The sequence below is a fragment of the Bicyclus anynana genome, chromosome 7 (assembly GCF_947172395.1).
Source record: "Bicyclus anynana chromosome 7, ilBicAnyn1.1, whole genome shotgun sequence".
NCBI lineage: Eukaryota > Metazoa > Arthropoda > Insecta > Lepidoptera > Nymphalidae > Bicyclus > Bicyclus anynana.
The window spans coordinates 8489003-8504449 of record NC_069089.1 but is presented as its reverse complement, the minus strand read 5'-3'; the positions used below and the strand labels follow the sequence as shown (position 1 = coordinate 8504449).

The window sequence follows — 15447 nt, the reverse complement described above, 5'->3', positions numbered from 1 at the left end:
CATATGTACTACTAGCTCCTCTTTTACTTGCAGTGAAAAAGGGAATGTTATTTAATAATGTAGATAATGTGCTTTGGAATTGATAAGGGACCCAAATATACATAGTAACCAACTCGACAATTGTTCGCTACGATTACTAAGTATGGTAGGTAGGTACCTATGTAATTGTCCGCTAAATTAAATGAAGTTTGTTTTGTTATTGAACTCTCTTATCATCTGAGACAGTAAAATATTCTTGCAACAGACTGACCCCTCTATCAGTTCATTATATTATTACTATTGTAACTCGAGTAGTAGCATGGCTAGTTGAAATAAAATAAAACAATAAAATGTTTAGATTTATAAAGCGTGGAGAGTTTTTGAAAAATCTCTCATTTTACAACTGCAGTGTACAAGATAAGAAAAGTAAAAATGTTTTGAAAAATGTTCAACGTTGCATTAGCGGGCAGATTTCGAAATCTGATAATCTTTTTCCGGAGCGCGTCGATTTTCCTGACAGACATATCGGACCAAGGGATCAAGATGTAGTAACTATGTTAGATCTTCTAGAGTACAAGGTAAGTAAAGTGTTAATTTACTGAGAGAAAGAATACGTGCTCCCAGAAGCCCTCTCCGATCTTCCACACTTCGAGTTCCCATCTGGAAGAGCTTCTACACTTGCCGAACGAATCTTCGGAATTACTGATCTCTCGGACGATTACGGTTCTCCTTAATCGTTCGGAGGGATCAGCTTTTACAAAAACCAAAATAAATCGTATCGTATCGTTCTTTATTAAGAAAGGATTAGGGATCTGTGTTTCTTTCAATGATCCCTAATCCTTTCTAAATGTCTCAGAATTCTTTCTAAATGTCTAGGGACCTACGTACAACGGCCAAACCTTAGTGGCCAAGTGCGGAAAAGGCCCAGGAAAAGAAGAAGATGTCTCAGGATTAGGGATCTTTGTTTTTCGTGCTACCAGCAAGCATATTTTAGCCGAAAATCAGTCACACTCTTTCAGTTTAAAGGCGAAATACAAGTTAAAATCTAGATATGATAGGACCTAATGTTTCAGACTCAGGTTAGCACATTGTGTGGTTCCTGAGTATCATCTTACCACCATATAAGAATCGGTTTTATACTCGTGCTTAGGCAGTTCCGTGATTTTGCAATATACACATTTCTCAAGAGGATGATAACATAATTATGTGTAAATATTTTTTTTAGAGCTTAGACCAATTAACGAACGATGCTGTTCCTAAGCAAATACAGCTCCAAGGTCTTATGAAAATCGACGACCCTATGAGTAAGTACCGATTTTACGATAATTGTAAAATTAATATTAGCATCAGCTACCCGCACATGTAATTTATGAAAATCCTTTTCCAGGTGAGTACGATTTGATTGAGAGAGTACGAAAATTGGCGGAAAAGAATAAAATATGGCGTTCGTATATTGGCATGGGATATCACAATTGCTGTGTCCCTCATAGCATAATGAGAAATATGTTCGAGAATCCAGGATGGTAATCAAAATATTTTTCTATTTCTAATTCAATTTTTTTACTGTAATCTAATACATTATCTAATTTTTGGTAATTTTCAATCCTATAGAAGCTGTTTAACTGTTTCCAGGACCACTCAATATACTCCGTATCAGCCAGAAATAGCCCAAGGTCGTTTAGAAAGTTTATTGAACTATCAGACTATGGTGAGCGATCTTACTGGACTGGACGTTGCTAACGCGTCCTTGTTGGATGAGGGGACAGCTGCTGCGGAGGCCTTATCTCTATGTCATAGGTTACAATTTGCACATCTTTAAATATTTACCTTAATCATTTATTATTGTTCTCTTAGCGTTGGAATAGTGCGCCAAAAATATTAAATGCCAACGAGTGTTGCGCTTTCACACCTTTAAACTGATTTTAAAAATTCTTTTATCAATGGATAGCTAGTAAAATAGGCTATATTTTATCCCTGTTTTCCCAAAGTAACATGTATTATGCAAGTGAATCCCCGCAACGTCTGGTAGTATTAACAAAAAAGACATTTATTATTACACACCATACGAACTTTTGGTCCCATTGCTGTTATCTCAAATGTTAAAGTTTATCTTTTCATTCCATTCATTTGTATCAGAGATAGCGTTAGTCTCCATAACCAAATGCATGTAACAATATAAATAAATAAATATATACACACAATACAAACAATATCACTATGTAGGGGAGACCGGGTACAAAAGTAACATTTTGAACATTTACATTGATTTCTGGTTATAGATGAATATTTTATAGAAATGTTTAAAACCATTTAAACATCCCATTTATGGTCTTTACATCGGTATCTCAATTTTGCTTTTTATTGGTCATTTGATATGAATCACACAGACTCGAAAAAAAATGGGAAGTTGTTACTTCCGACCACGTAGGCAGGACGAAAGTAACACATTGCGGGTCAAAAGTAACAGGCCGAAAGGGTTCGTAAAGAAAACAGTATGACATACTAAATCAACATATTATTTACTTAAAGTCTTTGTATTCAAAGAAGTTGCATTCAAAATGCTTAAAAACTAAAAAAAAATATTTTAAGTTAACAAAACAAATTATTATTTCTTCTAGTAATGAGATCAGTATTTTTTTAACTTTATGTAATCATTTTTACAATCAGCATTTTATTAGCATCATCATCGACATATGCATAGGCGTGTGACCACATTTTGCACGAGAGACATTGAACCCACTGTTCACTTGGCCGGCTATTGCCAAAGGATTTTAAACAAACGAGACAATAACAATCTTCGTTGTCTGAATTTCTTTCCTTCTCTTCAGCTCCCTTCTTTGTCTTTTTTCCTTTTCCCTTGCCTTTCGTACTCTTTTTTACTTTTTTCGTAACTTTTTCTTGTCATTTCCAGTACCAGGTGGTAAAACCCTTCCCTTAGCTTTAATTTTTTCTAGGTTCTGTTCTTCCTCAATTGCGTTTTTTTCGGGCGTCCGTCAATATTGCTGTCACGTTTTTTACATCCTCTGCTTTTTGCAGTCCTGGGGCCTGCTTTTGGTAAGGGTCTCAGATCTTTAGGTGTTAAATCAAATGGCTGACAGGAATTTGCTTGCTGTAACCCGCTAGGTTCTGGTGTAGGCGAATTGGATCCTTGATTAGATAATACTATATTTGACAAATCATTGTTTACTGTTTGCTCGATAATTTGGTCACTCGACGCTGGAAGATTATCAACTGGAGTATTTGGATCAACTTAGGTAGGGGTTGTTGCATCAAGAATAGTCAAAACGCCATTAGATGGAATTTCACTGTTTATTTGTAGAGGCCGATCAGTATTAGACGATCCTGTGAACACACAACAATGATAAGCAAAAAAAGTTAGCAAATCAGTACGGTGACAAAAGTAAAAATGTTACTTGTGTACCCATAGGGCTATGTTACTTTTGTACCCGACCACATTTCTGTTAAAATATAAAAGATAAACTTAAAATGAAATGTGCTAGAGCAAAATGAATTAAAATACTGTGTAATCAATCTAATCAAGAATCAACATACAAATATTTAGATTGGTTTCATTTTTAAAAGCCTACGAAAACACTAAATAACAAAACAACAAAATACTTACGTTTGATGTGCGAAATCACAAAACGTCTTCTCACTTAACCAAGCAGCGCGAGGCGCGCGTGGCGACTGAACGCAAGGAAGGGGAGTACCACCCCGTTGTTAACTTACGACATCGACGCGGTGTTTGACTGTTGGATATCCTTACAGAGCATTTGTTACTTTCGACCCGCCGTTACAAGCGTAACTCGTGATACCGTTACTAAGATAGCCGATTTCATCATATTACACATTTGTATACTACAATACATAAATATTTATGAGATGTAAGTAGTAATAATTATGTACTTAATTCAATTTTTAATAGGCACAATAAAAGAACCAAATTCGTAGTATCCGAACGGTTGCATCCTCAAACGTTATCGGTGGTACAAACACGACTAGATGCGCTGGGACTCGAAGTTACTGTGGTACCAGATGTCCGTCAAGTGGACTTTGCTCAGAGGGATATATCTGCTGTGTTACTGCAATGTCCGGATACGAGGGGACTGGTGTACGATTATTCTGGTCTAGCTGCTGCGGCTCAAGAACATGGTGTTAGTATTTGCATATCGACTTTTCTGGTGCCTTATTTAATGCTTTATAACCTCAAGTAGGTAGTTCCTTTCTTTGCACAAGTCAATGTACTTTCTAAATAAAATCACTTGTCTTTGAATAAGAGATCATCATCATCATTAACAGTCGATGGACAGGGGCCTCTGGCATGGATTTCTAAACACAGGGGTCTCAAACTACCAGCATCCAGCGGCTCTTTAAATGTTTTCATCATTCATAATAAATGTTGATGGAAATTTGTTTTTGTCTTTTTGTTATGGTTCTAACTACTAATTTTAACTCTCTCTCTAATAAGCTATTTATTTTTATTATAATTTTACAGACATTGGTAGTAGTTGCAACAGATTTACTAGCGCTAGCCTTATTGCGACCACCAGCAGAATGTGGGGCTGCCTTGGCAGTGGGAACTTCGCAGAGACTAGGCGTACCGTTGGGTTATGGAGGTCCACATGCGGGTTTCTTTGCCGCAGAACATCCCTTAGTGAGACTGATGCCAGGACGCATGGTAGGAGTGACAAGAGATGCTGCGGGAAGAGATGCATATAGGTTAGTTTCCCATGAATGAAATTATTCATCGTCATCATTCGGACAACTTGTATTAGCTCATGGCAGAGCTAGCTTATAAGAAAGATTTTGCATGTCTGAGTTTTTAATCTACACTAATATTATAAAGCTGAAGAGTTTGTTAGTTTCGTTTGAACACGCTAATCTCAGGAACTACTGGTCCGATTTCTTCTTCTTCTTCTTCAAAATTCTTTAAGTGTTAGATAGCTCATTTATCGAGGAATGCTATAGGTTATATATTATCTCCGTATTCATACGGAAACGGGAACCATGCGAGTGAAACCGCGCGGCGCGTGTATGTAGGTGGAAAACTTTCAAAAAGTTAAATGAAATAAAGTACAAAATATTCACCCTTTATTTCTAGATTGGCTTTGCAGACCAGAGAACAGCATATTCGTCGAGACAAAGCTACTTCAAACATCTGCACCGCCCAAGCGCTGTTAGCCAACATGTCAGCCATGTACGCAGTTTACCATGGACCTCAAGGACTGCGGGATATTGCCACGCGAGTCCATAACGCCACTCTTGTACTCGATCACGGTAATATCATTGTCTTATACCCCATTCACAGAATGCTCCTCGCGCTGCCTCGCTGTTACAACGATGTTGCCTTGTAGCCCATACTATTTTACTCTCGCTAATAGTCGCGACGCTCCATACTAGTCCTTTGACTCGCGTGCAAAACCTACAGAATAGGGAGCGGTGGGCAGCACGAGCGACATGAAATGCAACAGGACGAGTAACGTGGCCACACGACATCGCTGCCTACTTCCTACGCCACTCTTGCAGTGTGTGGCAGGCCTGTCTAATAAGTCAGCATCGTTCGTTATCAACCCATATTCGGCTCACTGCTGAGCTCGAGTCTCCTCTCAGAATGAGAGGGATTAGGCCAATAGTCCACCACGCTGGCCCAATGCGGATTGGCAGACTTCACAAACGAGAGAATTAAGAAAATTCTCTGGTATGCCGGTTTCCTCACGATGTTTTCCTTCACCGGTTGAGACACGTGATATTTAAATTCTTAAAATACACACATCTGAAAAGTTGGAGGTGCATGCCCCGGACCGGATTCGAACCCACACCCTCCGGAATCGGAGGCAGAGGTCATATCCACTGGGCTATCACGGCTTTTTTTTTTTTAGTCAGCATGTAAATGCTCAACTTGTCTATTTTATTATTTTTGTAGCAAACTATTTTCGAACTGTACAAATTGGGTATGGTTAAAATTCATAATTTTTTTTTCATTCATTTCATTATTTAATAGTAATTTAAATAAGCTAAAGCAACAACTACTTACCTCATGAAAACTACGATTTTCAGACGAACACAGTAATGGTGCTTAGCGGATTGCTGTATGGCGGTTGTAATTCTCTGAACAAACTTACACACAAAAGCTACTAATAAACTTGATTACGTATTTCTAGGTATCCAAAGACGTGGCCATACACAATCCAACGATGTATATTTCGATACTCTGTATATAATTCCCACTGAGGATCACGATGCTACAGCTATAAAGGCACGGGCTCAGGAAATGAAAATAAACCTGAGATATTTCGACGGAGGTGCAGTAGGAGTGGCGTTAGATGAAACTACTACAATGCAAGACGTCGATGACTTGTTGTGGATATTTGACTGCGATAAAGTTAAAGAGGTAACAAAATGTATTACTAATTTAAATGTATGTGATATTTACAATCAAACAGGGAATCCGCTAACTTACATAGTTTATATGCATTACAAAACAGAAGAAAGAAAAGAAACTAATTAGACACATATTAGGCACAGTTATTGCTGCAGCTTGGAAGGCTCGTTAACTTTTGGAGAATTTGAATTGGAGATTTGGAATTGGGAAAGGCAATCGAGGATTGGAAACTGATATGAAATTGAGAGTTAGAATTTGGGATATGACCAATATTCGGCCAAAAAATATCAAATATTCTTTTAATTTTTCACAAGTGAAAAAAATACATAACGTTTTTTTAGGTGGCACAGAGTGGTGATGTGATATTGCGAAGTATTTTAAAAGGTCCTTATCGAAGGACTTCCCCTTATTTGACGCACCCTGTGTTCAATATGCACCATTCAGAGACCAGAATAGTACGATACATGAAACGATTGGAAAACAAGGATATATCTCTGGTTCACTCTATGATACCACTTGTAAGTATTTATTTGCATTCAGCCAGCTGGTTGAATGGATTGCAATAGCATCTGATTTGTCAAATTTTCAACGAATTCCTTTTAGGCTTAGCAATTCTCAGCATAAAACAATGGTACTCATGATGGTGCTTTAAAAACACATTTTGTTTTTGTCTGACAAATTGATCCATGTATCAGGTGACCCAAGAGCTGGCGCTTATTTGGCCCAAGTTATCCCTTGGGCCAAAGGGCCTAGTCGTCTAGAGGGGTAATAGTGTCAGCGTATTGGGTACCTTGCTCATGCGTAAACAATAAGATGGCGCGTGTTTCTTAAAAAAATCTTTTGCAAATGTACGAGTATGATATGGATGTATGATGTATAATTGGATGTCTACGTCGATGCTTTCACCTACATACTAATATATTATTCTAATAAGGATTTTTTTAGGGTTCATGCACGATGAAACTAAATTCCACGACGGAAATGATGCCCTGTTCGTTCCAACACTTTACCGACATCCACCCATTCGCACCGCTAGACCAGTGCCAGGGTTACCACACGCTTTTTGAAGAACTTGCGAATGATCTATGCGCGATAACTGGCTACGATAGAGTTTCTTTCCAACCAAACAGGTACGATGCAATTTTTGAAGTAAAACTTCTTAACATACGCTTGATTTGGAGAGTTGACTGGTGAATGTGTTACGAAAAGTGTAATCGGGCGATGCTTTTAGAATCCGTGCTACTACAGACACAGTGAAACAAAGGTTTTTTTTTTAAATTTTCTATTAAAATATTGAATTATTCATATTATATTTTTTTTTAGTCTCTCAATATTCCTGCAATCTGTCTTGAGACATTCAGCGGGATTTTATGTATTTGTATTAAGGCGTGTTAGGTGCAAAATCCAGTGATTTGCCCAAATATAATAATGTAGTGTCTATTTCATGACATCTTGTGGTGCTCGTCTCTTGAGCCTTTTGAACGTAGTACCAGGTTTCTTCATCATTAGGTTCCTTGCAAGTTGATTTGGATATTTACGAATACACTTTTGGTATGTTTTCATTGAGTGTGCAACTTCTGTATTTCTGTATTCATATTATATGAAAGAGAAGTTATTTAATTTTACAATACTTATTTAATAGTTTTGTCATTGTTCCCAGTGGCGCGCAAGGCGAATACGCCGGGTTAAGGACTATCAAACGCTACCACGAGTACCGGGGTGACGCTGGTCGTAACATTTGTCTGATCCCTGTCAGCGCTCACGGCACCAACCCTGCGTCCGCACACATGGCGGGCATGCGAGTGTGTGCCATACGTGTGACTCCTTCCGGGGATATTGACATGGAACATCTTAAAGACATGGTTAGACTAAATGCCTTAGAACCCCTTTCCAATAATCTTTACAGTCTTCTTCTTCTTTTTAATCGTGCATTTTTGGATTGATCGTGGTTGCATTATAATGTGTGACGCCTTTTCTCAAGGTCTTCTCTTCATATTTACAGTGGATTCATATCCATGTAAATTACATAAAATAGGATGTTGCTGTAAAGTCTCTGGTAGTTATTACCAAATTTTAGTTCTTGAGTCCAATCGTTTAAACTTCAATAGTTCTACATTTCAAGCAGGCGTTCAAGTCCCACTCGTAAGACTATTATCTTAACGTACCATCCACTCCTACTCGTATTAATTAGAGAAAATGACAATAAGTATTGGTCTTTTTGAAGGTCATTGCCTGTCCACAAATGCAGCTAAAATTCTTTAATAAAAAATCTAGGTAAACGATTAGAATTTGGAGATAGAAAAATCTACCTAATAGTCAAATTATCAGACCATAATTTCAAATTTCCTGTTTAAATTATAATCATCAGGTGGAGGAACATAGCAGCAAGCTATCGTGTCTAATGTTGACGTATCCCAGCACATTTGGAGTGTTTGAGGAGCGCGCGGCGGACGTCTGTGCACTGGTTCACGCTCACGGCGGACAAGTCTATCTAGATGGGGCTAATATGAATGCTCAGGTTTGCTTGATACTATCTTAAATAGACAATATATTCCACGTTAATGAAGTTAAGGGAATCCAATAAACAAAAACGATTTAAACAATGGTCTTCCTTAGATACGAACCAACTACGGTCCGTTTCCAGAAGCCAATAGAAATCACTCGAAGAGTTGAGAGTAGGTACTATTTTAGAACAAAATTCACTAGGTTTGGTTTTCGACAGACTTAATTCAGCTGTATGTATGCCAAATATAGCCATTAATGCGTAAGTTTAATCATTGTGCTAAGAGATACTTTCTTCTAAGTCGGTAGCAGAATCATTGAAAACAGACTAACATGTCAAACTGTACTTGTAAAATAAGCTTCTTTATTAACTGGTTCAGCTACTAACTCGATAACAAAATTCTGTGTTTGAATCGTAGTCTCGTGAACTTTGAAACATTTATCTTTTGAAAAGGCGTTATCGTGTGATGTTAGAAGATTTTTTATTCTGATTCTATATTTTTCAAGGTTGGACTGTGTCGACCAGGTGATTACGGCAGCGATGTCTCACATTTGAATTTGCACAAAACTTTCTGTATACCCCATGGAGGTGGTGGTCCTGGCATGGGTCCCATTGGAGTGTAAGTATATTTTTTTGCTTACATATTTATAAAATGCCTAATAACATAGGCATGCAGCAGCTGCGCAATTTTAATAGAACAAAACGTTTATGAATAATCAAAGATTTTTAGATTATTAGGGATAACAGTCCTTTATTAAATTTTACAGTTCTTTTAGAATCGCTAATATCTGGCACGCTAGCATCGCTAATATCTGTATTTCGATGTTTATTGTAGGGTACAAGATTTCTCTTAAATTATTTAATCAATCCTAATTAATTTTACAGAAAAGCCCATTTAGCACCGTTCCTGCCTTCTCACCCTGTAGTAAATCCATTAGCAGACCTAGGCGATGCCGCGCATAGCTTTGGCTCCGTAAGCGCTGCTCCTTTCGGATCGTCAGCCATTTTGCCTATCTCATGGGCGTATATAAAAGTAAGTATCCTTTCTTTATTGACTTTAAAGAAAGGTGGTTCTTAACTCGTTGTGTATTTTTTATAATTATATTTATTACCTCATAATTTTATCATTAATCAATTTTTAGTTTTTAGGTAGATAATATGTATTTGAAAGAGTATCCGTATGTACTTTCCAGATTGATTCAATAGAATATTCACTAAAATGATTCTGGTAAACGTAATTTCATATTCTATTACTTTATCACTAGTGTAAATTAAATAAAAATCAGGAAATTCTTACCTGGAACCTGGCACCTATTTCGCGATTAAGCAAAATACCAACGTAATGTCGTACTAAAACGTAACTAAAAATTACAAAAAAGATTTGTACAAACCTTAACAGAAGTCTATTTTTCCAGATGATGGGGCCCAAGGGGTTAAAACGAGCGACACAAGTGGCTATCCTCAATGCTAACTATATGTCACGAAGGTTAGATGGCCACTACAAAACATTGTACAAAGGCGAAAGGGGATTAGTTGCCCATGAATTTATAATAGACGTACGAGATCTCAAGAAAACAGCAAACATTGAACCAGGGGATATTGCTAAACGTCTTATGGATTTTGGTTAGTTGAAATAGATCGTTGTTTAAATAGGAACTTTGTTCTGTAACTGGACTATTTTCAGGAGATTTTGACTCTAGAATGTTCAAATAGTGAATTAAAACGTAAAGGATTTTCTGTCGCTTCTGTGTGACGGTTGTCCCTTGAATTTTTCGTCGAGAATAAAAAATAAATAATTATTCACTATCCAAAATTAACTTTCCAAACGTAACAATTGCCTATATTCAAATATTGTTTTATTTGTTTATTTTGTAAAGGTTTCCATGCGCCCACCATATCGTGGCCAGTCGCTGGTACATTAATGATAGAACCTACAGAATCAGAAGATCTTCAAGAACTAGATCGTTTCTGCGAAGCGCTTATTTCGATAAGAAAAGAAATAAAAGACATTGAAGACGGTATTATGGATAAACGTTTAAATCCCGTCAAGGTATATGGTCAATTTTAAATTTAAATTTAATTAATTTTATTGTATCTATAATAATTTTTTTGCTTAATTTATAGATGGCTCCACATACACAGGAGGAAGTTATAACTGAAGATTGGAATCGACCTTATACTAGACAGCAAGCGGCATTCCCCGCTGTATGTATTTTATAATCTATATGTAAAATGATAAAGCTCTCATAACTCCTAAAATATTACGTTAAATGTATAACTTATAATTTAAACAAGCTGAAACTGTAGCAATCCAGAGTGTGAGTCGTGAGGTACTCGTATTAAGTATCGTTAGGACCACGTTGCTTATTAAGTTTAAGAAATAAAAGCAAAATATCCAGAAACAAATTCCGGTAAAAATATAATAACATGAAGTTAAACAGAAATAGAATAGAACAGAGTACGCTAACCCTGTTTTACTTTATTTTAATTCGATAATTGTGTACAATTATTACGTCCTATTACAGTACCTCATTATAGAATATTGGATACTGTATATCTGTTGATATAGATATCTGTTTGATCCAGGAGTATTTCAGAATCCTTGTTTCTAGATCTCGTGTTAATTCTAATACTTTTGTTTTCAGCCATTCGTAAAAGGCGAGACTAAAATATGGCCAACAGTAAGCCGAATTGATGATATGTATGGTGACAAACATCTTGTGTGCACATGCCCACCTGTTCTCGATGATTTTTAATTTAAGATTGTAAATAAAATAATACAAATGCGGTTGCAAATCGTATTTATTTTTTGTCAATATTGTCGTATAATAAATAATTTTATTATCTTTTAATATTCTGCCTATTAATTTGCGAAGATAGAATATTTTCTCTAGGGCCGTATATAAATAGTTAATTGCCAGGAATTGTATTGACTTGAAACAAGTTAACTATTACATATATTATCTTAGTACAAATATTGCGCAGAATTTTCATAACATTACAGTGGTGTCAAGGCAACGTGTTTACTTTCTTTTCCCTACAATATTTAAAGCTGAGATAGAATACGGATTGCTTCAGATTTTTATCCTCTTTTTTAACATTATTACAAACTATTATGAAGCTGCTCGTATTCCAAATTAGCCATAAAGCGAATTTCATATTATAAACAACATGTTTTAAGTCTTATAATAAAAATTACAGCGCTAATTATATTATTTACCAAAACACTGGCTGGGCATTACAACAATCAATAAAATAAATCAGTCAAAAATCTTATCTAAATATTTAAACTATGACGCACTCCAACAAAAATGCGTATCAAATACTTAATAAAATGATATTCGTTTACAACATGAAAATATAAAACAAAGTTGTCATCGTCGGTACTTGCTTATTTTTGAGGGGAACTCACTGTCTCTTTTGGATACATACCTAATCTTACGCCTAAGTCCTTTGGCAAACGCATTGCTGGCCGAGTTGGAAACGGGTGGAAAGAACCGGTTGAAGGACTACGTGGATATGAAAGCGAAGACAATGTGTCCGTCTCTAGGAGTGATGTTATAGCACTCGATGTGTCGTCTGATTCAAATTTAATTTTTTCACTTCTATCCATAGGATCTTTAGGCAGTGTTGGAGTTTCTCTGTTCGGGAAATACTTCGGTGATATTGGTGTAGATATTTGGTCTAATGACGTAATTTGGCATAATGTATCACTAGAATTACTCTTCGCACCCATTGGGGAATCATCATCTACTGATGGTTCACATGTGAAGCTAATAGAGGATGTCACTCTGTTAGAAAAATCACTGAATGTATTAACGCTACAATCTGTTTTTAGCATGTTATCGAAAATTTTCGGACTTTGATCTTCTATTTTGCATATAACGTCACCTGATTTTGATGAACGGTAATCGTATTTCGTTGAAGTTGATAGAGGGTAATTGTAATCATCTGAAGTAAATAGCTTTTCATACGTAGACGTATCTTTTATTTCTGAAGAAGGTTGTGTAACAGATATTTTTGATGAATCACTGGGAAAAGAATATCGTGCCCATTCGTCAGTAGTACGTAGGATCTTGTTTTGTAAATCACTAGACATTGATGTATTACTATTTTTTCTTATGTATTCATCATCATGGTTATCTTTTTCTGTTTGCTTACTTTTGTAATCACATTTTGCTAAAAATCCCTTATTTTCCCAACCATAAAAATCAGTTTTGTTGCCGAGACTTTCAATACTAGGTGTCTTTATATTTTTTAGTGGAAATTCATCAGATCCTATTAGAGAATTGCGAACTTCAAGCGAGAATGGGTCGTCAATCGAAATAGGTCTAATTTTGAGAAACTCTGACTTATCGGATTGTTCGTCTTTAGGTGTCCTTTTTATGCAACCAATCAATGAATCGGATGTCGATTCTTTAAGCAAAGGTGAATCAAGTACTTTTGTTTCAGAAGGTTTAGTGAAAACGGCACTGTCTTTATTTTTTTTATCCACTATATTTTCTGTACTTTTCTTGTCTTGCAACTGACTGTTAAGAGTGGCTGAAATGTTTTGTTTTGTTAATATTCGGCTTAATATTTGTGAGTTTTCTTGTATTATTTGCAGAGCTCTTTCGCTATTTTTTCGGCCAGAACGTACAACATATTCTTTAGAAGGATGTGTATCTTTATCTGAAGATGTATCTTCCAACGTCACTTGCACAATATCGTCAGATATATTTTTGTTTTTGTTAAATTCTTCAATTTCAATGTCTGTAATTTTTGTTACAATCGTCTTTTCGTCTTTTGCCTCTGGACTAACTGATTTTTTACAAACAAAACTATGAGTTTGCGGTAAAGAAGAAGCTCGTTCGGTATCGTTTTTCAAGGTTTTTTCATTATGATTGTTTTGCAAAGTTAGTGAGTCTGGTTTTTTTGGTAATCGCGAATTTCTTTTGATAGCACGTCTACTTGGAATATCGAAATTATAAGGATCTGTCAATCGTGCCCCAAAAAACTCAGGACTATGTTCAAAGTATTTGTCAATTTTCAATTGAATCGGAGGTTCGTCTTCACTTACAATAAGACTTTCAGATCCAGGACTTTCTGGTGCACTATCATCTGAAATACATTTATCAGATAAATCTATATCAGGAACAAAGTTAGGATACATTGCAAAGCTGTCGATTATATCAGGCGGCCTTGAAGTCAAAGTGATTGGTTTAGATGAAGATGGTCGTCTATCAGCTGGGTATGATGTTCCATATTCAACAACACAATGGCAAGGAGATAAATCGATTGCACCTAGCTCCATTACATTTTTACATTTTGGTATTGACTTTCTTCTTTCTTCATAATCTGGTCGATGAAAAGGCTCATTTCTTTCATACTCTGTACGATGATGACGAACACATTTAAATGGACTTAAAGGAGCGCCAGATTTTACCTCACTACCCATAACTTGGCTATCTTTTAACTTTGATTCAAAACCGTCTATATATATACGCAATGGTTCACCAGCAGCTGTATCTAGATATTCAGTAATATCTTTTACAGTTTTTTCTTCCTGTTCATTATTATTTTGAATTGTGGATGAACCCAAATTCGCAGGCTCTTTAACACTACTCGGAGGGCTAGATTTATTTTCTTTTTTTGTTGCAATATTTGGAATGGCTGAAGAGTGTTTCTTGTTTTTGGAGGTTTGGTTTTTACCTTCTTTGTCATCTTTCGGTAAATCTTGGTCAGAATCACTGGCTTTCTCATTTTCGTCACAAAGACTTGTATCTGTACTTGACTCTGACCGTGAAGAGTATGACGAGCTTTCACTACAGCTACGAGAACGGATTGAAGCTATCATTTCATTAGCTTCTAGTTCAGAAACAATTACCCCGTCACCAATTTCATCTAAATCTATCGAAGCTTTTCTTGAAAGTTCTAATATTTTTTCTTTTTTAATATCTTTCCATTTCACAGAATTTCTTCTATTTATCGATTTCCGTGTTTTCTCTTCTTCCCAGCTAATAGTGTCATCCATAATTGTTCGTTTATGTTCTTCCTTTTCTTTTATAGGTGTTGTTTGTCGGGATGGTGGTATAGCGCCCGGAGGAGGACCTAGCCTTCGTCCTCTTGAACTGACTATAGCACTCTTTCCTAAGAGTAGATTGTTGACTGTGAGCGATGTGGGTGAAGTAGGAACACCGACTGAAAATAAATGTTTTAGACAATATTTTGTAGTAAATTTTAAATAACTGATCCCCGAATACTGAAACGATACATACCTAAAAGGCCCGCAAGAGGGTTTCAAGTGAGTTATAGATTTTTGTGACGTTTCAGTATTTGGGCAATATCATTTTCGCATTCACTTTTTTATTTTTTATAAGTTAGCCCTTGACTACACCTGATGGTATGTGATAATACAATTTAAGATGGAAGCGTGCTAATTGTTAGGTTCCGGTTTCTACACGACATCGTACCGGAACGCTAAATCGTTTGCGTTCCGGTACGATGTCGTGATCGTACGTCTTTGCCTGTAAGGTGGTAACGAGCCGAAGCCTCTCGCCAGCTATACCTGAACCAATTAAGAAAACTTCAATCGGTCCAGCCG

The 15447-nt window shown here is 36.4% G+C and overlaps 2 protein-coding genes and 1 long non-coding RNA gene across 5 annotated transcripts in view; 1 reads left to right on the top strand and 2 right to left on the bottom strand.

The window, feature by feature from the left end:
- The first annotated feature begins 239 nt into the window (after positions 1-239).
- LOC112046563 (glycine dehydrogenase (decarboxylating), mitochondrial) lies at positions 240-11660 on the top strand. Its single transcript, XM_024083281.2, has 18 exons — positions 240-557; positions 1205-1283; positions 1367-1502; positions 1612-1776; positions 3905-4133; positions 4475-4698; positions 5081-5256; positions 6141-6370; positions 6703-6879; positions 7307-7491; positions 8022-8223; positions 8730-8879; positions 9371-9483; positions 9750-9897; positions 10280-10487; positions 10742-10914; positions 10989-11069; positions 11510-11660. The coding sequence occupies exons 1-18, from the start codon at positions 330-332 to the stop codon at positions 11618-11620; spliced, it is 3015 nt and encodes a 1004-aa protein (XP_023939049.2). The 5' UTR covers positions 240-329; the 3' UTR covers positions 11621-11660.
- Positions 2480-3894, bottom strand: LOC128198206 (uncharacterized). The gene is made up of 2 exons (XR_008250940.1): positions 3602-3894; positions 2480-3321 (listed from the first exon to the last, which is right to left on the bottom strand). It is a non-coding gene; the product is annotated as an uncharacterized LOC128198206 (long non-coding RNA).
- LOC112046438 (uncharacterized) overlaps positions 11653-15447 on the bottom strand; it is a 22259-nt gene continuing 18464 nt past the window's right edge. For all 3 annotated transcript variants that reach the window (XM_052882364.1, XM_024083168.2, XM_024083091.2), the window contains one exon: positions 11653-15044. In XM_052882364.1, the coding sequence (XP_052738324.1) occupies positions 12256-15044 (2789 nt within the window). In that variant the 3' untranslated portion in view covers positions 11653-12255. The remainder of the gene's footprint in view (positions 15045-15447) is intronic.

Bases quoted from the DNA above. Each gene is read 5' to 3' on its own strand.
- LOC112046563 (XM_024083281.2), top strand. From the start codon at position 330: ATGTTTAGATTTATAAAGCGTGGAGAGTTTTTGAAAAATCTCTCATTT. The intron at 558-1,204 runs GTAAGTAAAGTG...TATTTTTTTTAG, and splicing joins TAGATCTTCTAGAGTACAAG to AGCTTAGACCAATTAACGAA. The intron at 11,070-11,509 runs GTATGTATTTTA...TTTTGTTTTCAG, and splicing joins AGCAAGCGGCATTCCCCGCT to CCATTCGTAAAAGGCGAGAC.